Raw genomic sequence first — 25,465 nt, 5'->3', positions numbered from 1 at the left:
GAGGACATGCAAAACTCCACACAGGCAGTAAACAGCGCTCAGGATTGAACCGGTGATCTAGGAGCTGTGAGGCAGCAATGAATGCCACCTGCACTGATTTTTGTCTCCTCTAAATGTCTTGTGTTTTTTAACCACACCACCATTGACAGACGGCAGGGAGAATTAATATTAACCAATATTGCCATGTCATACTGTATTTCCCCTCCCACTCCCATATTGTCAGGTCTTATCATCTGAACCTAACATTATGTTCACTTTAAATCCCAGTGTTTATAATAAAATCATATATAATCAAATGGATTACTAGAGAGACTTTATTTCCTGTCCAATTATCCCGTTTTATGCTTCACATTACAAAAAGAAGTGATTTTCTTTTCCTGTTATCTTTAAAATGTGTTGCTGAGTGTGTAAAATGTGCGTTCTACTTCTTTGGCCTTGAGGTTTGAACTGACAGCTTCTATTTCATGGAATGAATAATGCAAAAGATTGCCTTTTTTCCCCTTCAGACTAGTTCTTTATCATGAAAATCCTCATTTTGTCTGTACATATACTGTAGCTTTCCCAGTGGTCAAATCAAGTGTAGTTACTGTAAGCCCTGACTGCAGCCACAGCCTTGACCATTCTTGCAAGTTTGTTTTTCTTTTCCCTCTGTTACTTTTTTGACACCTGTCGCTGGTGCTATGGCGGAAGCCGGAGCTATATTTTGGCGCTGCGGTATTGGCAGCAAGCTTGTATGGAATTTAGTGGTGCTGGGTGTTGGGTTACGATGGATGGACCGCACTCGTCTGGCTGGAGTGAGAGTGAGTGAGAGCGAGAGTTCCTCGTCTCTCAGCAGGGCGATTAGGTGACAAGACGATAAAGGGCTTAATGGTTGTAAAACAATATGGAGATCTTAATCCATCAGGTCATTACCATGTGCTGCTAAAAAGACCCATGACTGTCCTTGGCTGGGTCTCATTCGTTTCTGTCCCTTTCTCTTTTTTTCTTCACTGCCTCACATCCACGTCTCATTTCTTTCTCTGGACCCAGCACAAACCTCATCTTCACTTCCCCGAAAAGCCAATTAACAGCCAGTTAATACCAAATCAAAACCACATTCAAGCCAGATCCAAGAACCTGCAGGCCTGCACAATTATTTTTGCTCTCTTCCCAATCCCAGTAAAAACAAGTTAAAGGTGATGCTTTATGATCACTTTAGCACCTACGTGCTGGTTTTGTGATGGCTACCTCGGTCTTTCATGCCTGGCGGCTTTGAACCACTGAGCCCTTTCGAGTCTGTAAGCGAACTGTTAAACAGCTATGTCGCGACAAGTTATTTAAGCAAAATAACTTGGGGGGGGGGGGGGGGGGGGGGGTTGGCAATTCATATTTTATGGAAAGTCTTTGAAGAATCAGACTAGCAATAAAGAGATCAAAAGTTCTGCCGTGACTGTGATTGCTTCTGCTAGAGCTAAACGGTGATTGAGACAATAGGGTGGTCCAGACTACGGCGGCTGTGAGGGGGGATGCAGTTTTAAGAGATCTTTGTAGGGATACGCTGCAAATGAGGCCGACGTTAAAGAACAGCAGACAGGGCAACCGCCGATCCAGATTTATAAACATCAAAGAAACCGGGGCAGGGCAGCAAAAGACCGTATTTGCTAATGATCATCGGATTTTGGCATCATTTAGCTGTTAAAGAGCGGGGGGATGTTCATGGCTTTGTTGCGGGCCGTAAACTGCATGTCTGGAGGGCCACATGTCACAAATCTGCTGCTAACGCAACCTCCCCCCTTTCCCACCACACACAAGCATCAGGAGCTGAGATATAAAGATTCTAGAAACATGCCCCTCTAGCGCCACACACACCCACAGACACACACACACACACACACACTTCCATCTGTCAAAGTGCCCTCGCTTTCTCCCAGTCCCCACACACAGATGGCTTTTTGCTTTTTCCCCTCCTGAGTAAAGGGAGTCTTCAAAACACAATTTGGCACAATCTCTGCTTAGTTTCCTTTCCATAACTCTCGGGTCTGCTTGAAATGCATATAAGATCATATGCAGGCCACCTTCTGAAAGTGGAAATCATGCCCCTGGCAGTCAAAAAAAGTGGGCCATGACTGATTTCAATTCTCCTGACACCCTGTCACACACTTCAGTAGGAACACTGATCTAGGATCAGATCCTTTCAGGCAGTGTAACTGTACCCAGTAGGCTATAAAAGGAAAGAAAGGATCCCACATCTGCATTTTTACTTTGCAAATGCTCTGGAATACAAACTGTGCTGTTAAAACTTCTTTACAGGTTCTGCCACCTTCCTGCTGGTGAATGGTCAGGATGAATTCAGTTTAGGCCTATAACGGGCTACTATGTAGATTTTGGCCTCAAAAAAAGTTTACTTGGGTAGCATCTATTATTCAAGAACACCCTATTTAAAAACGGAGAGAAAACAACTCTATTTGAATGATAATTTAAATAAATTGGCTTCATTTTGTTTTAAACTGCTGCAAAAATTCTATTTTGCACACGGATGCACCTATCTGAAATTACAATGTACTCTCTAAATTCCATACAAATATTAAAGCGTGTTAAGGATATTTTGTATGCTTTAGATAATTGGCTCTCAAAGTGGGATCTGAGAAGCCCTGCGGTCCATGAAGCAAGTCTGTGATCTAGTTAGAGTGGCGGAAATCACACCTCACTGTTATCAAAGTTATTACATGTATTGCTAAGTTGTTATGCAGTGACCTCCACTAATATTGGCACCCTTGGTAAATATGAGCAAAGAAGGCTGTGAAAAATTGTCTTTACTGTTTAATCTTTTGTTAAAAAAAATTCACAAAAATACTCTGCGCTAATGGATATCAAACAATTGCAAACAACACAGGTTTATCAAAAAAATATTTGTTAACCATGTGTGCAACAATTATTGGCAGTCCTATGAACTCATATGTGAAAAATATATTTGAAGTATATTCACATTGATATTTTACATGTTTTTAATGCACCTGGATGACTAGGAACAGGAAATTGTTCAACCATGAATTCCTGTTTCACAATGGTATAAATATGAGGTAACACATAGGCCAAACTCTCATTTACTAAGGGTGCCAATATTAGTGGAGAGCACTGTAGTTATTAACCTATTTGAGTGGTAAACAAGTAATGTAAAGTAATGTCATCTTTGATGTAATGTGTTCAGGAACGAAAAGCTCCATTGCACTAATAAATACCATTGTACACATTTAAATAATGTTCATGAAATAATTTTGTACTGAGGAGGACCGGAGAATTGATTCAGTTAAAGTTACAGTTAAAATAGTTCTTGGATACAAGAAGTCTGAGAACCCTGTTTTATGGTACTTTGTGCAGTCACTAAGTTATTTCTGTCCATTGTGAGATTTTATCATAGCACTGCATATTCACCCCTATGCTTCTGGTCTCCAAAATAGTAAAACTTCCAGATTAGCACACTATATAGTGTTAAATGATGATCTAGACTAGGTTGTTGTTATTATTATTATCATTGTCTACTTATTTTTGCTGTTTTTTATTAAAGCTGAATAGATAGATTTAAGCCTGATTATATCTGAGACATTATCTGGTTGTAAATAATTATTATTGATTGTATAGTGTAAATAGTGTGTGAATACTTATACAATACGGCATATGTTCTGTTCTTTTATATTCCTTTGTGCTGCTATGTTGACCTAAATTTCAACTACAGGGGATTAATAAAGTTATATCTTTTCTTATGTTATAATTATTGTTCAATTAATTGAATTGAATTTAAATTACTGTAAAGTGATACAACGTAGCTTGAGAAAGATTTCATAATAGATCAGATAAAACCATTTCCTCGCTGGGGCCCTTGTCAGGACTTCTGTATCCTAATGAAGTTGCATGGAAACTGGCAATAGGTTGACGCTAATCAATCAAAGCTAAAATGAGTGCTTGTGTGAGGAAAAGAAAGGAGACGTACAGCAGACGGAGAGACCGAAGACCTGCAAAAGCAAGTGTCGGAATGCAGCGGAGTGCGTTGTAACTCAGGATCCTGTTTAGATAGAAGAGACAGTGTCAAATTAGGCTTTGGATTTGTTGTATGTCTGGTATTAGGAGGTCTCACAAATGAAAAAGTAGATATGGAATAATTTTTAACATTAATCAGAATGGTACTGCTAGCTTCTATACACAAACTGTTCTTTTGAGTAATGAAGCGATTTCTTGTGAATGATGAAAACGTACAAGGTGGTGAGCTGGCTCATGTTTGCAAAGGAGGAGTTTGTCAAGGCGTTGATTTTATTGTTGCTCAGATCACTAAGAGGAGAACAAATAAGACCACAACATAACTGACCATTAGTTCCAAATATCACACACTTCCTAGATGGCACTACTTTTGTCATTTAATTTCAAATGAAGGAAGAAATGAGGGGAGAATGAGGCATGCGAAACACTTACACTAGCTGCAGATACTTGAAGGTGGCAAGGTCTTTTGGCACAACACTAAACTGGTTGCCGTCCAGGTACCTGCGGAGAGAGGCAGTCACGGTTAAATGCTATTTCTCTTCCCATATCGTCAGCGAGAAAATATCTCTCTCTTCCAGAACAAAAGACTCTCAGAAAGTCTGTCACCCGCGGTGTGTTATAATAGGCCGCCTTTTTGGCAACTGGTGCTTGGCCTGTGCCGAAGAGATACAGTAGGGGTGTGTATTAATAATTATAATGACAATAATAACTTTATTTACATAGAACATTTTGTATATTAAAATTACTATTTAAAGTGGGTTGAGTACTAATTTTTTTTTTTTTAATTGGGAGATTTTCATATTTCATTTTTTTCATACATATTTGGCATATATGGTGCATGTGTAATATATATATATATATATATATATATATATATATATATATATATATATATATATATATATATTCACACACACGCACTGTGCAAAAGTTTTAGGCACATGCAGAAATGCCATAGAACAAAGATACCTTCAAAAATAATGAGATTAAATGTTTCTACATTTAAAAAAAACAAAACAAAAAAAAAACAGTAAAGAGCAGGAACTAGTAGTAAATGAAACGAAGTTAATATTTGGTGTGACAAAAAACAAAACAAAAATAAAAATAGTAGTCTGCAGTACAATTAGTGTAGTTTTATAAGGTAATGAGATGAAAGTTTTATTGAGCATCTTGCAGAAGCTGCCACGGTTCTTCTGGAGACTTTGACTGTCGCATGTGCTTCTTACTTTTGCAGCTAATCCCAGCAGCCTTCCTGATGTTTTTTTTGTCTGAAAAGTGTCTCTTACGTAATATACTGCTTTCTTTAATGATATACAAACATTTTTCTGTAACATTTCATTTTGTGCTAGAATAGCCACACTAATGTGTGTTTAGCATTGTGTATGTCTGTCTGTCTGTCTGTCTGACGGATTGATAACTGCATGCTTTCAGGCTCACTTGTTTATGCATGTGTGTGGAATGTGTCAGTCCCACACTCACTCACACACTCACTCACACACACACTCGCACACACTTGCACACATCCACTCTCTCACACCTACTAACTCTCTCTCTCTCTCTCTCTCTCTCTCTCTCTCTCTCTCTCTCTCTCACACACACACACACACACACACAGGCCATTTTGGACCCTGTGCCCCACTGTGACCATCCTGCTGCCCTCTATGAATTTTACGGTACAGAACACAATAGAGGTCACTGGGGTGTGTCTCTGGGTGCAGAGGCATGGTTCAGTGAAATCAACAGAACCTGTCACATACTATTTGAAAAATGGAGGACAGGTTGTAGGATTTTCTGTTTTGGCTAATGACTGTGGTTAAGGAGCAGAAAGATGAAAGCAAGACACACCTGGAACGTATGTGCTTACCATCAGTGAGAGCACCTATACTTGGAAATGACAGGATGGTCTGGAAAAGAGTGCTACAGTGTTTTGGGTAAACTAAGGGAAAGCAAATTGACATCTACAAATCTCCAAGTTTCCATCACTCCTAGTCATCATCATGTAATTTTTCCTTTGCTGATTTTTTTTTGTTTTGTTGCATATTGCGTTCTCAATTTGCCTGGGGTTCATTGGCCCTGAGCACCTGAATGACATCAGCCCTAGTTCCACAAGCTCTTGGGAGCCACACTCTGAGGAATGCGGTTATTTATTTTTCTCTTGGCCTCATGTTTATAGCAAAACCAGTTGCCTCAGAAGTACAGGAAATACAGAAAAGAAACATGCACTTTGAAAATTCACAATGAAAGCACGCATATCAGATATCAATATGTTTAGCCATTTATGTGCATGCGTGAAAATATGACTTTCTAGCTGCATTTCAGTCCTACATGAGATTTGGCTGGCTTTGTACAGTACAGAAAAATGACCATATGTTTGTGATCGAGCATCCTGTTAAAAAAATCTTGTATAAAATGCATATTGTGCTTCTCCTTGATATTCCCAGCACCAGACTTACAGCTCAGTAACATTACGTGGGATGCCCTTAGGGAGGGAATGAAGGTGCTTGTTGCTGCAGCGGACCACTGTCTCCAGGCAAGTACACTCGCTCGGGCACTGTGGGCGTGGCAAGCAGCTGGCATCCTCTTGGCCTGCCCCATGGGACACAGAGTGGTCAGTAAATATAAAGAATTGAAGAGAGAGGTGAAAAAATGAAGACAGACAGAGCACAGGATAGCTCAACAATGTGCTCAGTTAAAGGTGTAACACCATGACACCTGGATATCTATATCTATGTCTGCTTAGTGTAGCAAATACACATACCTATATCTGTAAACCTGAGGTGGGACTTTTTTGTGCCTGTCCCCAATACACACCTCTCATATAAACTACAGTATAAGAAGCCCTGTGAAACTTTACTGTTCGTATCTATATTTGTATCTGTTCAGAATTCATTCTGTTCATTCCGACTAATGTATTCAGATACATCCCTAAAATAAGAGTAGATAGGAGATAAATCAGGATAAGAGAAGTGTGAATGATGTCAGACTCCAGTCCTGGAGGGCCACAGCATTGTGGGGTTAATAATTCTGCCTCATTTAACACACCTGATTTAACTCATCAGTGAATTATCAAGGGTGAATTTAGCATGTAGGAGAGAGAAAAAAAAAATCTCTCTAGAGCTGTGGTCCTCTAGGACCTGAATTTGACACTCCTGTTCTAAGGCACTATTGCTCTCAGAAACAAAAACAATAACCAAGCAAGAGAAACATTTCTCTTCATTCCATGAGCGGAACGTTTGAGAACGCAATATTAACAAATCAGTGCAGTAGTTTAATATGTATTGATTGTGCATTTAGCTGAAATTCCTGTTACTAATGCAATTCTAAGCCTTGGATTTTAGGTACTTCTTGTGTTAGTTCCCTTCCAATTTTTGATTCTAGTCTTTTCTTATTTTTTCAATCTGTGTACAATAAACTTGCTACACATTATAACCACAAATATTGGAAAAGTCGAAATAAAAGTCTCAGCAAATACATCCGAATTGCTCTACTCCAATGTGTTGCATTCAACTTTTACCAAGGTTTTGGCACAATAGTGAGAGTGTGTTTCTACCGTCTTCACATCGGAAATCTGGCAGAGCTACATCCTGCAGCGGAATCTCCTTCAGGAAAGCAGGGCGCTGACAGCGCGGGTTGCCGGTGACAATCTTGCGAGTCCTCAGCCAGTCACCTAGCCATGCTAGCCGGCAGTCGCAGTTGAAGGAATTTGCCAGCAAGTTCCTGCCACAGGAACAGAAAAAGAACAAATCAAATTACAAGACAGAAAAGTTAGAGTCAGAGTTAGAAAAAAAAAAAAAGAAGCCTGTTTCCTTCATGCTAATCAAAGCCAGCTCTGTTGCTCAAGAAATTTGATACTTACGCTAAATTGCTGGAATTGCCCAAATATACAAAGACTGATGATTGGGGCAAAGAAGCATTTGGTTGGTTTTCTGTGTTCCTCAAGGCTAAGAACACAAAGCCAATTTTTTTTAATTAAGTGCAAAATAAAGTGGAAATTGATTTAGAACGTACAAGGTTGAGAGGGTCTGAAGGGTGTCAAAAGCTCCAGGTGAGATGGTGGTCAGCTGGTTGTCATAGAGGGACAGTAGTCGAACATTATACAAGCCAGTAAAGCTGTTGTTATGGATACAGCTAATACGGTTGTTACGTAGCATTCTAAAGAAGGGAATAAAACAGTCAAACAATGTAGTGGTAGTACATCAATGCTAATAGACCTCCAAAGCTTATCCAAGACGTTTGTCACTTTAATGATGAAGACCAACATAATGTCCAAAAAGTAATTCATTTTATGAAGCAATAGCATTTTCTTTTTTATTTATTATGTAATAGCCTAAAAAAATATAGTAACTTAGACTTAAAGTGTATACTTTACACTCATGTTTTTTCCCCTCTTCATATACTCATAACTCACAGCATCCGTAGTGCCTCCAGACCCTGGAACATGCCACTGCGCACAGAGTCCAGCTGATTGGCTGTCAGATGAAGTTCAGAGACAGACGAAGCGCCTTCAAACGCACCATCTTCAATTTCAGCAATCTTGTTATTGCTGAGATTTCTGCAAGACAAATGGCAATATCAAAGAAACCTTTGCCATAGTAAGTTTGAAACACATGTCTGAATGTGGCTTTGGGTTTTTTCTTACATTTTCTTTAGCTGTGTCAGAGACTTGAATGCGCCGTTAGCTTCCAGAGAAGTGATTTCATTGTTGTTCAGGCGACTTCAGGGTCAGCAAGGTGAAGCAAAGTTAAAAAGACAGATAATGGTAGTTAAATGCAAATAGACCTGCCAGCCCTGTTAAAACAATCAGTCCTATTGGCATGCTGGCAAGGCAAAATTTATGCAAATCTGAGTCCCTTCTGAATAAAGATGAGTAGGTAAACTTTCAGCATTAATGACTGTAGAAAACCACATCCTAAACTGAGGCAGTGGGTTTTGACCCTGGAGATTCATCATCTACAGGAAAAAAAAACAAAACTTTGTAGTGATGCAGCAGCTTCAAGAGATAAAATTGTAATCGAAGTGTGCACACGCTGGGCAAGTCTACACAAAGAAAATCTGTTGTTCAGATTTTTATCAATCATACACATGAGGTAAATGTGCAAGGTAAAGAGTAAATGTAGAAAAGTATTCAATACCATAATTGCCACACCATACTTCCTGTGATTATGGAGAATCAATATATACAGTATCTTAAACCTCTGCTACTGTATATTAAAAGTCTAGCCATGATGACAGAGTACAAGGTGAAACAAAGTAAGCTAATACTACTGATATTTGCAGTGAAATTGAACCATCGTGTAAAAATAAAATGTCTATTGTGGTGTACTTTGGAATTTTTATCTGCAATTGCTTTTTGCTGAAAGTGGTCTAGCTCTCCCTGTGTAATCCACATGATTTTCCCATTTGGCTAGTTGTTAGTGAAGATGAATAGCCCTGATTTAGGACTTCCGGTCATGCAGAAATGCTTACAGCTCAGTGGTGGAGGCTGGGATGTGTTCAGGGATCTTGGTGAGGCGCAAATTAGAGCAGTCCACCACGTTGGATTCACAGCGGCACTTGGCTGGGCAGACAGGTTCATTGTTGCATTCATTGTTCAACCTGGTGTCCTCTGTGCCTGAAGGAACACAGATGAAAAATTCTAATATAAAAAGAGCTTCTGAACATTATTCTCGTCACCTCTTTCTAAACTGTATGGTCTCCTCAAGCTTTGGACAAGCCTTAGTCTTCACACATTAAATCACTATACCAGCAAATTCATTCAAATGTTTTCTCCTCGTCTCATCAAGTCTTTGGTTGCCTGCAGTGAGTCATCTAGCAGATCCTAACTCAGTGTCAGGCGATGTGTTTCCCAGTCAAGGTTTCCTGCTGTCTTTTGTGGTGTGAAACGGCAGCGGTTTGGCTCTTGCAGGTCTATGTGGGAAATGTTTTGCCAGAAATGTAGGAACTGCGCAATCAAAGCACTCCAACGGAAGGTTGGAGAGCTGAGATTTTTTCAGAGCAAAAATATAATTTTTCTCCTTAGTGAATATAGGTGGGATTGCGACTGCAATCACACAGGACCTGTGGGACCCAACAAAACATTGTGGGAACACTTGCATTTTTACTATAATAGTCAGTTAAATATGTAGCTCATGTGTCAAAGAAAGACTGTGCAGATTTTTTGCCCTATTTTTGCCCAATTTGGTCATTTTCCAATTCCTGCCCACTAGCTAGTTCTCACATGACAGCTACCAACCTGGAGAGGGTGAAAGCTTTCTTCCTCTGAGACAAGTGAAGCCAGCCAATGCATTTGCTGCTCCGCCTATGTCACCATGAGCTCACAGATTCCTGTGTTTGGTTAGTGTTGCTCTTATTGACAAGGGAGAGGGTATACCATCCCATCCAGAGAATGTATGGCCATGTACTGTATGGCTGTGGTATTTGCACTCATGATCTCCCGCTAATACAGCGAACGCTTTTCTTTTGCACCACTCAGGAACCCAGCCATGTTGATAAACATAAGAGCATATTGTATGCAGCAGGGCTGCTTGTGTAACATGGATGAACATTTACCGTGTGCATACATGAATTAATCTTCAGTAAATGTTTCATACTCTTCAGGTCCGCTGTGGTTTAAATTGATAACTTTTATCTATACTTCAGTAAAGAGAACCAAGTTTGTTAGAAAATATAGAGGGCATAACTCTGGGAGCCGGCTGGATTTGTCAAACTTCCTGTGGGAGTTGGTCAGAATTCTTTCGGAAGTGTGGGATTGGGGGGAGAAAAAAAAAAAAAAAAAAAAACAGTACGCACCTCTAATACTTGTAAGTCAAAAAGTTCACAAGACCACCAGCAAACTGGTCTTTTCTCTCAATGTTTGTGACTCACCAAGAATAGACTTAATGTGCCAAGGTGCTTGAACACAGTTATATAATAGCCCTTAAATAATTAAGCGCACAGATTCCACTTGAAGCCACTTATAGTGAAAGCTTTGTGGGCTTTGGTTGGATGGTGCACTATTGTTGCTCTTGCTGTGGCTGTGGGTAGCTGTTAACGAGCCGAAGTGCTCCTGGCTACAGCGTGTGGGAGAAAAAGCCCATTCTCAATCACCACAGACAAATCCATCTGATGAAAATTTAAACGCTAATTTGTTATTTAACCGAAATCCTGAACAGGAATTCTGTTCAAAGACATTTTTTAACATCGAACAGTACGGATCTGGAACAAATTAAAGATAAGTGAATAATACTTGGGAACAGAACAGCAGTAAATAACATCCAGGTCCTAATTTGTGGACTCCAAAACTGTCTGTTTGACATTTAGTGTATAAAATGATTAGCTCTGTTTGTCTGTACCAACCATGTTCAGATGAGGAGAGAGTGCTCTGTCACACTTTACTTTAAACTTCCCTTCAAAGACTTCACTCTGAGACCTTGCTCAGAATCAGGAAGCTGAGACACACTAATGACCTGCATTAGTGACTGTTTTGGTTGTGACTGGTGGAAACAGCATTTCCTGGTAGGATAATGATATACGAGTTAAACAGGAAACAATAAAGTTGGCAAAGCTCTTTGATTTTTTTTTTCATTATTATTATTTTTACAGCTGTAATGAAGATGGGTGGCAAATTCCTGTGTTCATCACTGGTGTTTTGAGCTCCAATTTCGACTGCATGTTTGCAGGAGATTTCAAGTGACTCATAGAGACAAGCATCTACAACACATAATTTCAGTTTTCCTGGGGCTGTTTAACTTTTAGAACTTTTGGGGTGGCAAAGAGTCAGAGAAAGGGAAAGGGAAAGAGGGAGCAAACTAGGGAGTTGAGATCAGTTTACAAATTTTATGGCTGTTGGTTCAGCAGTATGAAGCCTCAGGTGCTTTGTCTTAGGACATAATTCTTCATTTAATAAAAGAATGTTCTTCAGTACAGGGTTGGACTTCTTTCAGTATTTTTAGTATTTTCTGAAGAAGATAGATAACGTATGAATCAAGTATCTCTTTGATCTTTCCACATCTTAAATTTCCATTAAAGCCTTCTGCCAAAGCCAGCTTTTCCTTTTTATTTGCATGAATGCTCCACATAAAATTATTTTCATGGAATATGTTCTGGTGACAGGATCCGGAAACATATCCAGATATGAATCTCTAGTTAAAAAAAAAAAATTAAAAAAAAAAAAAAAAAGGAAGAAAAAAGAAAGAAAAAAAAGATGTTTCTTTTCTGAGAAAAATGTATAGGTTCCGTTCATTACTAAATGAATGTATACAAAGTAATGTGATGCAGAAGAAAATGAAAGACAGAAGGTGAGAAAGAGAATGAAAAAAGCGAAAGAGAAGAGAAGGCAATGTTAGAGCCCACTCACCTGGAATGGAGTACTGCTCTTTGGCTGTGATGGAGACAGAAGGAGAAAGCAATGACATCAGTAAAGTACAGTTAAATGGATGAATTGGACCCTGGCAAAGGCGGGTGCAGGATTTTTAATTCAACTTGTCATTTTCTTTTGTTTTTATGTTTTACCAATCAGAATAGGATTAGAATAGGATTACTTGATACAAAAAATAAAAAATAAAAATCATTACTGCTTTCACCTACTAACAAGCTTTATGCTGTGGTTTGCATTAACACTAGTTAAGAAATTAATGACATCAAACGTCAACTAAGTAAATCCAAGAGAAGCTAATTGTGTAATCTTCAGTCTTCTGTGAATAGCAAGGGCAGGTCTGAAGATGTCAGGTCCCTAAATAAGAGCATGTTTGGCAGCTGTTCCACTCTGAGACCGCGTTTACAGGGATGGGCCCATTCAGACAGGATTAGACAGTTGTTAGAAAAACCACTAGGGAAATATGTGCCAGGCTGCTAAGCTCTGACACTCACGTGTTTCCAAGATGCTAAGGCCAAAAGGAAGGCAGCAGGAACTTGTGTTTACGCGTAGGTTTGGGTGTGTACGTTGGTGAGAAACTCAATGCCTCAAATTCAGTGCTTGAGAAAATCAATGTCTGAAACCAGAATCACTTTCTGTTAATGTGCAAATAAGACCAGGAACTACTGGAAGAGAAAATCTCCTTTGTGTAGATTCCCATCCACAACTTCCTCCACTAAGTTTAATTTTCTTCGCTGACAAAGAGTGCACTGATTAGTTAGACTTAGCTTAGTACTTTGTTTTAGTTTAGCAGTGACAGCACTCTCATGGAATGCATGATAAAGTGAACAGGAAGATGGTAGAAAAGTACATAACAAGCTGCATGACTGGCAGAAATGAATAAAAGAAAGCAATGGCTCACCAGAACAGCGGAACTTCTTGCTTTTGATCTGGCCAATGCGCTTGTTAGCAAGGCGGCGTGGGCTAGCGCATCGTGCACCACTCGTCTCGATCGGGTTAGCACGGAGATAGTCGGCTAGCCATTTGAGGTTACAGTCACAAATAAATGGGTTCTGGGCCAGGTGACTGTAGTGGCCAAGTGAAAAAAGAAAAAAAAAAACATTAGCATTCAAACACACTGACTTTACAACACTTTATAGATCTTTATGCAATATTTAAAAGCAATCAATACAAGAGCTATATTTTTCTCTTAAACCTAATGAATGTTAACTGGGCCATATGAAAAGGCTAGGGGTAATAACCAATGATATTGTACTGAAGTGCTTTCATGGTAAAATGGTGTTACTTTATTCACAGTGGTCTTTCTATATTAAAGTTGTATTTAATAATTACTGGCTTGGTTTGGATACAACAGCAGCAAAGGTTTTCAATAATTGTCTGCAACCATTAAACTATCCAATATCTCTATTTCCTATGGCCAGTTAACTCTCAACATGTCTATCAATGACTAGGGACTAGTTTCAGTTTTAATGTAATCTGATAACACTGTTCCAGTAACTGTTAAACCTTTTTTTGTTCCCTGCATGCTGTCCAAGAGTTGAATGAGAGGGTACACAGTAGCTGGGAGTGCTGGAGTGCTAGACATGCGGCAACCATAGCTGTGGTCATACGAGCTCAGTGTCTAAATCTAGAACAATGCAGGCAGTGGACAACGGGGGAGGTTATCTTATAGTGGTTCCTCACAATTCAGTCTAAATATAACAACCATTTTGGCTTTTCTTTCTAAATGTCACCCAGTATGCTTTACTGACTTTAGAGACACATGTTGGGAAGGAGACAAGAAAACATTAAGAAAAAAATGTCTTGGTCTTGCATGCCATGTCTGGATTTGTGTGCAGCTTGGTTGCAACACTTCTTCAACTGATTGCTCAGCTAGCAGTATTGTAGAAGTGTAGCCACTAAAAAAGACAAGGAACATGTCAGACTTTGTGATTATCTCAAAGTTTTGGGCTGGAGGGTATTGATTTTCATATTCTATGGTTTATGGAGCTGTTCGGGAACCCAGGAGGAATACAGACTATTTTCTGAAGTCCTCCTAAGATAAAATTACCAGCATGAATGATGTATGATACGCTCTTTACATCCTTACACCACTGCTGTATTATGAGATAAGATTACAGGTGTAAGCAAAATGTGTCACTACATCTATTAAGGTGGCAGCTGAGCAGAATTATGAGAAAAGGGCACTTGAGATAGTTGGGCAAAAATATTGTATGCCTTTAATTGTGGGAGGTAGTATGGCCAAGAGACAGAAATGTTTGTGCTTTCTGATGCCTAGAAATGAATTCATCAGATGATAGAATGAAGAACCCATTCTTCATTCTATCATCTGATGAATTCATTTCTAGAACGAACTTAGGGAGGCACTTACAGTGTCTGAATGGCACGCAGCGAGGCAAAGGTGCCCTTGGCCAGTGTCTGGATCTTATTGTCATAGAGAGACAGCAGCGAAAGATTCTGCAAGTCTTGGAATGCATTAGCACGGACACAGTGTATCTTATTGGCATTCAGTAGTCTGGGGAGAGGAGAGGAAGCACAGAGAAAAATAGACTGATGAGAGCAAGTCAAACAAGACACATTTATACTTGTAAAATTCTGATTTGAGCAAAATTGATGTAGATTGCAGGCTATTCTCTGGTTATCACCTCAACCAGGTTTATGGTATTTATATAAGGACTCCAAGGTTTTGTCAAACTTACAGCAGCTGTAGAGCGTAGAGTCCGTCAAACACTCCTTTGGGTAACTCTGTGATCTTATTCCCATACAGCACCCTGTAGGTCAGAGAAAGCAGTATTTGTAGTAATGGAAGTCTAAATCGAACAGACTGATACATATGGTACTGATATTTCAAGCAAGTGTAACTGTTTTAAGCTGTCAGGCTGGGATGCTTGGAGAGGCTCTTGATGAGTTCAAATGTTTACTCTCAAAAAGCTGATCTAGGCACCACATGATTCAGGGTCTTTGGTTAAATTCAACACAAACATTTTGACAAGCAGCACACTTACAAAGAGTTGAGGGAACGCAGGCCTTGGAAGGCATCAGGAGCAATCTCAGAGATCTGGTTGTTGCTGAGGTCTCTGTGAACAGGGGAAAAATAGGATAATGAGACAAAAAGTATTGCAGAGAATGAGAAAGTAAGTAATAACAAAGAAAGAGTGACAGACTTGGACAAGAGCTTTGACCCTGAGCCCCAATTTCCTAGAACCACTGGAACATCAGTCACCCATGACTGTCTCCACTCAATCTGATCAGTCATCTGCTGACAGTCAAGAAGCATTTTTTGGGCACCAAGTCTGCACCCATTTACGTGGCTGCCCACAGAGAGCTGTGCATGGGTTGGCTGAGGATGCAGTTGCCCAGGGCATGGTTTCTGGCTGGCTTGGCCTGTATGCCCAATGGTGGAGTGATGAGGTGGGATATTACAAAGGGGCAGGGCTTTTCCCTCATACTGGAACACAGTTTAACAAACTCCACAGGTTCGTGGCCCTCTGTCAAAACCACAGCGAGCATTCTTTGAGCTCTGAGCTTCCTAGACGAGACAGGGCTGCTGAGTATTTTCTAACTGCCTAAAATAATGTCTCAGAAGGGAAGAAAGCATGTACAATGCTTCAACTCTGTCAATCTGTGTTGTGAAATAGTGTATAAGGGAAGAGGCTGTCCTTTCAATGTACATTTAGGTAACAACCCCAAAACAAGTCAGGTGAATGTGTTTAAATCAAATACAGACATGTAGTATTGAGTCCTTCAGCCAAATATGTGCTTTTCACTTAGATGATGTACTGTGGTTCCTCCCAGACACTTAAATTGATATGATCTGATGTACATTGGGAGTTTGTCTGCAGGAAGAAGTCTGAAGTCTGAGTTGGTCTGCAGGAAGAAGTCTGAAGACTGATTTCCTGCACATTGTGGTGAATAATATGTCCTTGATCTTGCCAATCACCCCCCAGCTAGTCGTTTTAGCCAGACGTGGTCTAAATCCGAGATTGAAATAAGTTTCTACAAGTAACAAAGCAACAAGATGACCATAACTGTGATGTGCATGAAGTCAGCAGACAATTCTAAAACTGGGTTGTGGTTTGTATCAACAGGAATGTTGAGGAACAAACTTTTTCTTCACCACCCTTCCATTAGTGGATTACTTGGACTCTTCTAGCCTGGTGAAAAGTTATGATGGCAAGTAAGACAGTTGAAAAAGCAGACAGGATAAAGAGAGGGAAATGTGTGAGTGTTATTTTTACACAGATTAAGCAGTGCCATGACTTGTTTGGTTACTGGGCCAATGCATCACTGAAGGACAAGAGAGCGTCCTCTGAAATAGAAAAAAGAAATTCTCCTTCTTCCCACGGCTGCTATTTGAAGGCCAAAACTAGGCAAAAGCCAACGTTTTTGTGGATGTGGCTGCTGCTTCAGGTCATTCAGGCCATCGAGTCTAAAGTCTTCCATCTGGGATGCTTGTCCTCCCATGGACGGTAATCCCTCTGGGCACACGTTACAATGAGTTAAGCATGAACTGTTGTAACTTGTTTACAGTAATTGGAGAAAATGTTTCATAAATATGCAAAACTCCACCTAATGCCATATGTTCTGTTTTTCAGACTGACAAATTGGGCTAGAAGAGTCATGTCCCCCTGTAGACTGATTGATTGAATGACTCATTATTGTTGAGCTGTGCAAGCATAGGAGTGATTGGGCCTTCTGTACAGTAGGTGGTGAAATAGAACCTATGGTAGAAATTTATCAATAAACTCAAGGGTGTTAAGAAACTTGGTTTATCCATAATTTTTTTTCCCACCCATAATCCGACAAATGTCTCATGAGCTACGATTATTCCCGAAGGCTGTGAAAGGGCTGACTACTAGTGATAGGGCTCTTACTACTTAAAAGGAACCTTGACTATGAAGACTTTAGGCCTTAATACGCAACAATTGCCCTCTCCTACTAAAATACGTTGTTAGAAATACATGAAATACTTTCATTACTTAAAAATCCTTAATGTTTAATACATATTTTAACCTAAGGAGGCCATCATTACTTTACATGCGCAATGCACTCTGATTCGATGACGTAAAATGGTTGCACTTGAGCACTCTGAACCAGACTCCAAAATAGCACCATTAAAAAAAAAATAAGTAGCTACTAGCCCAGGCAGCAGGAAAAGAATGCCACACTGTGCTGCTTTTGGCTGCAATTTTCTAGTTCTTCTGTGCTGTGATACAGGGGATATCTGTAAATATAATCAAACCAATAAGCATATTGTTAGTGTGTTTTTCTGTATATTCACATAATGTTAAGCTCCTGTAAAATTAGCCTAAAACGCCTAGCCAAGGGATACCCAAAGTAAAATTAAAGTTGTTCTTGAAACATTTGGCGTATGTGCATGGTTTTGGTCTCTTTTGAAAGGTGGACTAAATATTTTTATATAATTGGATTGTTTAGACCTTTGCCAGTGTAACAAGATGGTGGGACAAGAGACGTTGATTGTAGCTGCTGTTGTGATTGTATCTGGAAATGGTTTATATCAATCGAATCACAAGAATCTTAGCTTTCCAATGATATGAGTGCCTTCATACACACAGAAGCCGTGCAGATACCATAGATTTGCTCATCACATGGCAACAGCGTGCTGGCCGACGGAATTTTAACAAGATAAAGTATATGACGGCGAGATGGCTGATAATCCCTAAAATTATTGATATTAGAATACGATTTATCCTAAAACAATAGTTTAATCCATATGCTTGCCTTGAACAACAAACACTCTCGGTTTGCATAGACATGCAGTTGCTTCACAGGCACCATCAATATTGCCCCACTCTTGTCTCCTCACCTCTGTGATCATCTTCATTTTGATGTATATTTTGAGTAATGTCTTCCATCTTAGCATCCTCGCTTATGTTACACTCGGGTTCAAACAGAAAACATGTTTATATCGCTGTAGGGTCACTGGAGAATCAAGACTGTTACAACCATTTGAAGTCACTACCCAGAATGCACTGTAATGTAAACAGCAGTGGCGGCCTATGAGTGAAAGGATTTTTTTTATTTTATTTTAAATGATATCTAGAATGTTTTTGTATAACAGATTTACATAGTGGATGTCAGCGTTAATCTAATCCATGTCTTCACAGTTGGGGTTCCCTTTAAGAGTCCACTTTACAGAAATCAGATCTTGGACAATGCGGACAAATACCAACAAAGGATTGGTTGGAAGATGGATGTGGTGGGAAATTATGCCGCTCAAGTTCCACTGTTTTGCTCAAGAATTGAACTTCTCAAGCGTACAATTTGTGGGCACTTCAAGGCAATTCTAGTACTTGGACAGGATTTGACAGAATACAGGTGATATCCAGAATGACAATAGTGCTTTATTTATATAGTTGTACTGACAAGAGGTATGTTTGTTATAAGGTGTCTGTGTGTTCATGAGCTTTCTTCCTTCCTTTCTTTCTTTCTTCTATATGTTTGATGTTTGTTTTTGTTATCAGGGATTTCCTTAAACCAGAAGATCGTCTGAAATCCTGTACAACTGATATCTGCAGGAAAAATTCGGTGCAGTTAACAACTGTGCAGCAAAACTAGGCTTGTCTCGTCTTGCTGTCATTTGTATTTTTACTGTTTGCTGTTGAAGTATTATATGCCAAGAGAGTGACACTCCTTTTATTCGCCAGTGACAGTGATGGGCAAATGTCAAAGACTATTTTGTGTGGAAGCCGACTTACTTGCTTTTGTGTCCAATTTTGAAAATACAAGTTAATATAGCATGATAAACTATTAACTTCCTGTCATTTTTATGTTATTTTCAGCGCTTTTTGGTCGATAAACTCACATTCGGCGTAGCTTCTTGTACGGTGAAAATGCTCCTGGTGGGACAGACTTGATGCCGTTCTGTTCCAGTCGTCTGTGGAATGAGGAAAAGAAGAAGGGAGAGAAGAAGAGAGGGGCATTGGTGGAAGTCAGAAAACCAGACAACAAAGAACGCCATGGCAACAAAGCTCATTAACATGCAGCCGCTTGGCCCGATTGCATAATGGTCAGGTGCTTCTTGTTATCCCGGCCTCAACTGGATCATATTTACATAATAACAAGTTATTGTGCCAGTGACAATGACAATCATGGAAATGCTTGAAATAAGGGAAGGTTATTAGCATTTTCAACTGACATTGTTGGCCTCGGGTCTCTTTGCTTGGGCCAGTTCACACACTTTATGATTGTATTTGATCCAGAAGAACCTCAAGATCTGAAAGAACTTCACTGAACTATATTTCAGATATACTTTTTATGCTGAATAAAAATCAGTGGGGCCAGTTAGCAAAAGGCTAAGGTTACTGTTGGTCTCATAGCCCAGTATCTACAGTGCCCTCCAGTAATATTGGCACCCTTGGTAAATATAAGCAAAGACGACTTTAAAAAACAGTCTTTATTGTTTAACCTTTTGATCTTTTGTTAAAAAAATTCACAAAATCTGCTGTCATGGATATCAAACAAAAACATTTATCCATATATATATATATATATATATATATATATATATATATATATATATATATATATATATATATACACACACATACATACACACACATACATACATACATACACACACACACACACACACATATATATCTTTGATAAATATGTGTGCAACAATTATTGGCACCACTATGAATTTATATGAGGAAAATTTCTTTGAAGTATATTCCCATTAAAATGTTACTATTTTTTAATACACCTGGGTGACTAGGAACAGGAAATTGTTCACAGGGTGTAAATGTGAGGTAACACATAGGCCAAATTCCCTTAGTCATTCATAACAATGCGTAAGACCAAGGAATATAGCTGTGATGTGCAGCAAAAGGTTGTTGTGTTTCACAAAATGGGAAGTGACTATAGCACAAGTATTGAAAATGCCCATTTCCACCATCAGGGCAATAATAAAGAAGTTCCAGTCAACTGGAAATGTTATGAATCAACCTGGAATTGGACGTGTGTCTATATTGTCTCAACACTCTGTGAAGACGATGGTTCGAGTGGCCAAAAAATCTCCAAGGATCACAGCTGGAGAATTGCAGAAGTTAGTTGTGTCTTGGGGTCAGAAAGTCTCCAAAACTACAATCCAAAGTCATCACCACAAGTTGTTTGGAAGGATTTCAAGAAAAAAGCTTCTACTCTCATCCAAAAACAAACTCAAGCGTCTTCAGTTTGCCAGACACTACGGGAACTTCAAATGGGATCGGGTTCTATGGTCAGATGAAACCAAAATAGAGCTTTTTGGCAATAAACACCAGAGGTGGTTTTGGTGCACACAGAGAGGTAGCCAGATAGAAAGGTACCTCATGCCCACGGTTAATTATGGTGGTGGCTCTTTAATGTTTTGGGGCTGATTTTCTGTCAGAGGACCTGGACATTTTGTTAGGATACATGGTTTCATGGACTCTATCAAATATCAACAGATATTAAATGGAAACCTGACTGCCTCTGCCAGAAAGCTTCAAATCCAGCTGGACAATGATCCAAAACATACATCAAAATAAACACAAAAATGGTTTACTGACCACAAAATCAAGGTCCTGCCATGGTCATCCCAGTCCCCTGACTTGAAACCCATAAAAAACCTGTGGGGTGAACTGAAGAGGAGAGTCCACCAGCGTGGACCTCGAAATTTGAAGGATCTGGAGAGATTCTGTATGGAGAAATGATCTCAGATCCCTTGCCATGTATTCTCCAACCTCATCAGGCATTATAGGAGAAGACTCAGAACTGTTATCTTGGCAAAGGAAGATAGCACAAAGTATTGACTAAAAGGGTGTCAATAATTGTTGCTCATCTATATTTAACAAATATTTTTTGATAAACTTGTGTTTTGTTTGCAATTGTTTGATATCCATGAGAGCACAGTATTTTTTGTGAATTTTTTAAACAAAAGATTAAACAATAAAGACAAATTTTCACAGCCTCCTTATATTGACCAAGGGTGCCAGTATTAGTGGAGGGCACCGTATAACTCCATATGGTTCTGTTTCTTTAATCAACTACAGTGTTGTTTGTTGCTAACTCTTGAGAGCTTAATTTTGTCTGTCATACAAAAAAAGCCATTAACAGATCCATAGAGGTGTGTTCTTATTATAAGCTGACAGTAATGGCATTAGGGCTGTGCATTGCCAAAAGCAGCATTATTAAGTGACAGCAAGGGTTAAATGGCTAAAAGAACTAAACCTCAGCTTCATAATCCCAATGTCTCACTGTAGAAACTTGCCAAATGAGCATCTGATGGCTGTTCACTCCACCTATAAAACTGTTCATGTTCTTCTTCCTCCTTCCTCTCATTTTAAAAGAGAAACGAAAAAGCAAAAGGTAAGCACTGATCAAGGTGAGAAAAAAGGAAATGCCATGTGACATACAGAGTTTAGTTTCAGTGTTACTGAAACAGGGACCCCGAGCAAAATTGAATCTCTCACATCTGAGATTCCTCAAACCACTACACTGCTGGCATCATTAGAAACCACAAGTTGTTCTGGCCTCTTTTTACATCGCAGGCAGCTATTAGGAGACTTAGTATTAAGCCACACACAATCAGTTCTCGCCATCAATCTTGCTGAGTCTCACGTCCAGAATCTGTCTCTGCGGCTTTAGCTCGATGCACCTGCACTTGTGTCATTACACACTTGCAGATATGTACTGCTGCAATATGTACATATTGTGATTACACATTATTATACACGTCTCATTGTGACACAAAATGTTTCATGTATGCATCTGGCTGGTGATGTACTGATTTACCGATGTCCTCTTTAAATTAATTGTGTATGTTTATGTCACCGGCTGACTATGCCTATGTGCAGTGTATAATGACAAGTCAGAGTGCGCCAAAGGCTCAAATTCAGACTGTTTAACTGTTATTAAACGCATGTGTGGCGATCCCTTTGTGGAATCTTTACAAATGAGATGGCTCTAATCAGCGTCAGCTGTGCTGGAAAAAGTCCGGGAATGCAATAAAGATTTATTTCTCTCGCGTTTTGAGAGTCCCATTAGTGGCTGTGCTTGCTGGTCTGTTATATATATATATATATATATATATATATATATATATATATATATATATATATATATATATATATATATATATAAAACACACACACACTTAAGAAGCTTTCACTTAATGACCACACATTTCACCTCTGCCACAAGGCATAAGTCTTGATCCCCCCTAAGCCTTATTAAAAGGGGCGATTTTAAAAGCTGTGAAGTGACCTATGCCACCAGTGCAGACAAAACTGCCTCTACTTGCATACATAAGCATGATTGTGGAATACTTCCACCACAGAGGCACTTCTTTGCTCATAGATAAGTTAACTGTGGTTTCATTTCAATTTGGGCCCTCAGCGAAGATTGGAGATCATTGATATTTTTAATGGAATAACAGTGGTGGCTGTGAAGACTGATTTCCATAATTTTTAATTAAGCAAGATATTCCATTTCAAAGATGCATTTAGTGGGAATTAAAGAAATGCACATTAAATTGCACGGATGACGGCAGTTCCAGACCACCGGATAAAGCTAAGCACATTCCTGTGGTGTTCATGATTTAGACCATTCTTTTCCAGGCATTATATATTTTGTTCTTCAGCCTTTTCAGACTTTATAAATACGCATCCATACTAATTTACTAGACACTAGACACATTCTACCAAGATGCTTTAATGACCAGGAGTCTCAGGCATAAATATAACTACTGTGCACATGAGCCTCCTGCCCATCCCCAAAATCAATACTTGGTGACTAAGTTCTGTCACGATGTAGAGATCAGGTGATAAATAAAGAAGCTTACACAATGGCAGATTGGAATTGATTAAGGGTCAGAACAAAGCTTCCACAAAGATAGGATTGATTATCTACAGACAAGCTGCCCAGAGCCTCCAATCAAAAGGGGACAAAAAGAAAGACACTCATCCAAAATAATCCATGAGTGAGAATGAAATAATCAAGGGAGTACAATCAATTCATGCCATGCCATTCATCAGCTCTGAATTTCATAGCTACAAGTATCACCCTGATTTTCCCTGACGTGACTGAGTTCTGTTAATATGACCTTTAAAAATAAAAAATAAAAAGCTGGGACTTTGTTAGAAATTATAAGAAACTTGATAATGATCCCTTGGTACCAAGCTCAAGTACCCAAAAAGGCAAAAAGTAAAGGCTAGTTTTGCTGCATAACAGCAGACTGTCAAAAACAAGTCAGGCTGAAAAAAAGCATGCCTTTGAAACCCCCAATCTGCAGTAATCATAGACATTACAAACATACTCCCACATAGGCCCAGACCAGGAAACAGAAAAATAATGACTGTTGGGCTTCTGTGATTTGTTTCGAGGCCATGAGCTAGCATGGCCATCCTGTTGTAATTGAAATCTATTGTATAACGAAGGAGAAGGAGAGACTTGTGAAAGCTGAATAAAGTGGGTAGCAGAGTGTTGAGGTGGTGCAGTCCTGGAGGAACCATGAGTTGGAGGGAGGGCAAGAAGTTCAGAGTTCAGCATGGACAATGGGAGGATGGATGTCTGTACTAAATTGATGAAAAGTACATCATAAACGGGAACAAACTGACAAGCTTCCAAGATTTTATTAGAGTTTTTGAAGCTGGAAAGTAATCTATTGACCTCATATATCATAGGACATACTTTTATAACTTATTTTGAAAAGGGAAAACATTTCAAAGTCTTTGGGGAAAGAAAACTCACTGGACAGCTGCGGATGAGCAGTTTTTTGAAGGCCTGAGGATGGAGACAGACTAGTTTGGGAATACAAGTAGATACACTTGCCTGAACACAGCTTAAACACATGATTTTTGGGACAAAACCAGAGTTCTTTTTAGCATTCACATACTGCAATATAAATGTCCTAAAACTTCATTCTGTACAAATTTTTAAAAGTAAAAGTGTGTGTTATCACATTACCACCTGTGTCAAGATGGCCCCAGGACTGTACAGAACCAGAGCTACTTCAAATGTGAACACCCTCTTCAGAGCTCTCATGCCACCTGGGAAAGTTCTGGCCTCCTCTGAAGGTTACTGCCAAGGCACTGAAAATGGGTCAGGGCTATTAAGCAACACCCATGTTGTGCATGTATTTTTAAATTTTTTATTTATTTATTTTTTTAAGTAAACTGAAATGTGCCCTCACCTTAATGAGGTGAAATGAGAAGTATTGCTTTCGTTCACATCAAAATGGGTATTTCCTTACAAAATATAAAGAATGACACATGTGTGTGTGTGTGTGTGTGTGTTTGTGCAAAACGATAAACAAATGCATAGGCACAGTAATAAAGCCATTGAAACACATAAATTCCTGTTATGGTTTGTGCTCGTAGCTCTCCTCACATTCAGGCCTTCTGTGAGAGCTCTTACACATTATGAGTATTATATTAAATTATATTAGCCCATACAAAGCCGGGTCTAGACATTTGGAGGCCCTAGGCAAAATTTATGTTGGAGGCCCCCCAAAACCCTCCTCCCTCCCTCCACCTTTCAGAAGAAATAAAAAGCACTTGAAAAAATATGATTCCTAATCTTTTTATTTATACAACATCTGTATTAATATTTGAATGCTTTACCTATACTTCCATATTAATTAAACTTTAACTAAGGTAAACACACACACAAAAAAATCCTTTTTTAATGATGCTATCATGGCCATGTCCACCTACAGAGGTACTCTTCTGGAGAGGATTCCCCCTCCTATTGAACCAGTAAAGACTATAGATATAGTCATATTATGTGTTGTAGTGCAATACCTTAAATATGCACTATATACACAAATCACTGTGGAAGTGAAAGAGACAAAATACTAGTTTGAAAGAATAGTTCATTTCTTCATAAAATTCTATGCTTATTTTTCAATAATTAGCATTTATGTGTTTAAAACTAAAATGAAGTATTATGTTAGAGAAGTAATGTAAACATAAGCAGAATTTAGAAGATATACAGACTGTTGAGGTACTTATTTTTTTTTGCCATAGAATTTTTATTGGAAAATTGCATTTTACATATTATAACACCCTATCCAACAACCCCCACCATGCCTGGCCCCAACAAAATAATCCCAGCCAA

General features: G+C 39.1%; 1 protein-coding gene across 3 annotated transcripts in view; it reads right to left on the bottom strand.

Annotated features, from left to right (window-relative positions):
- The window catches only part of slit1a (slit homolog 1a (Drosophila)), a 106,389-nt gene that overhangs the window by 17,370 nt on the left and 63,554 nt on the right, over window positions 1–25,465 (bottom strand). For all 3 annotated transcript variants that reach the window (XM_053618854.1, XM_053618855.1, XM_053618856.1), the window contains exons 10-24: window positions 19,191–19,262; window positions 15,370–15,441; window positions 15,064–15,135; window positions 14,736–14,879; window positions 13,266–13,429; window positions 12,347–12,370; window positions 9,478–9,622; window positions 8,651–8,725; window positions 8,420–8,563; window positions 8,020–8,163; window positions 7,562–7,728; window positions 6,465–6,597; window positions 4,444–4,512; window positions 4,231–4,302; window positions 3,968–4,039 (exon numbers count right to left, since the gene is read on the bottom strand). In XM_053618854.1, coding sequence (XP_053474829.1) covers window positions 3,968–4,039; window positions 4,231–4,302; window positions 4,444–4,512; window positions 6,465–6,597; window positions 7,562–7,728; window positions 8,020–8,163; window positions 8,420–8,563; window positions 8,651–8,725; window positions 9,478–9,622; window positions 12,347–12,370; window positions 13,266–13,429; window positions 14,736–14,879; window positions 15,064–15,135; window positions 15,370–15,441; window positions 19,191–19,262 — 1,569 coding nt within the window. The remainder of the gene's footprint in view (window positions 1–3,967; window positions 4,040–4,230; window positions 4,303–4,443; window positions 4,513–6,464; window positions 6,598–7,561; window positions 7,729–8,019; window positions 8,164–8,419; window positions 8,564–8,650; window positions 8,726–9,477; window positions 9,623–12,346; window positions 12,371–13,265; window positions 13,430–14,735; window positions 14,880–15,063; window positions 15,136–15,369; window positions 15,442–19,190; window positions 19,263–25,465) is intronic.

The sequence above is a fragment of the Ictalurus furcatus genome, chromosome 29 (genome assembly GCF_023375685.1).
Source record: "Ictalurus furcatus strain D&B chromosome 29, Billie_1.0, whole genome shotgun sequence".
Classification (NCBI taxonomy): domain Eukaryota; kingdom Metazoa; phylum Chordata; class Actinopteri; order Siluriformes; family Ictaluridae; genus Ictalurus; species Ictalurus furcatus.
The sequence above is the reverse complement of the archived record's forward strand: the minus strand, read 5'-3'. Positions and strand labels throughout refer to the sequence as shown.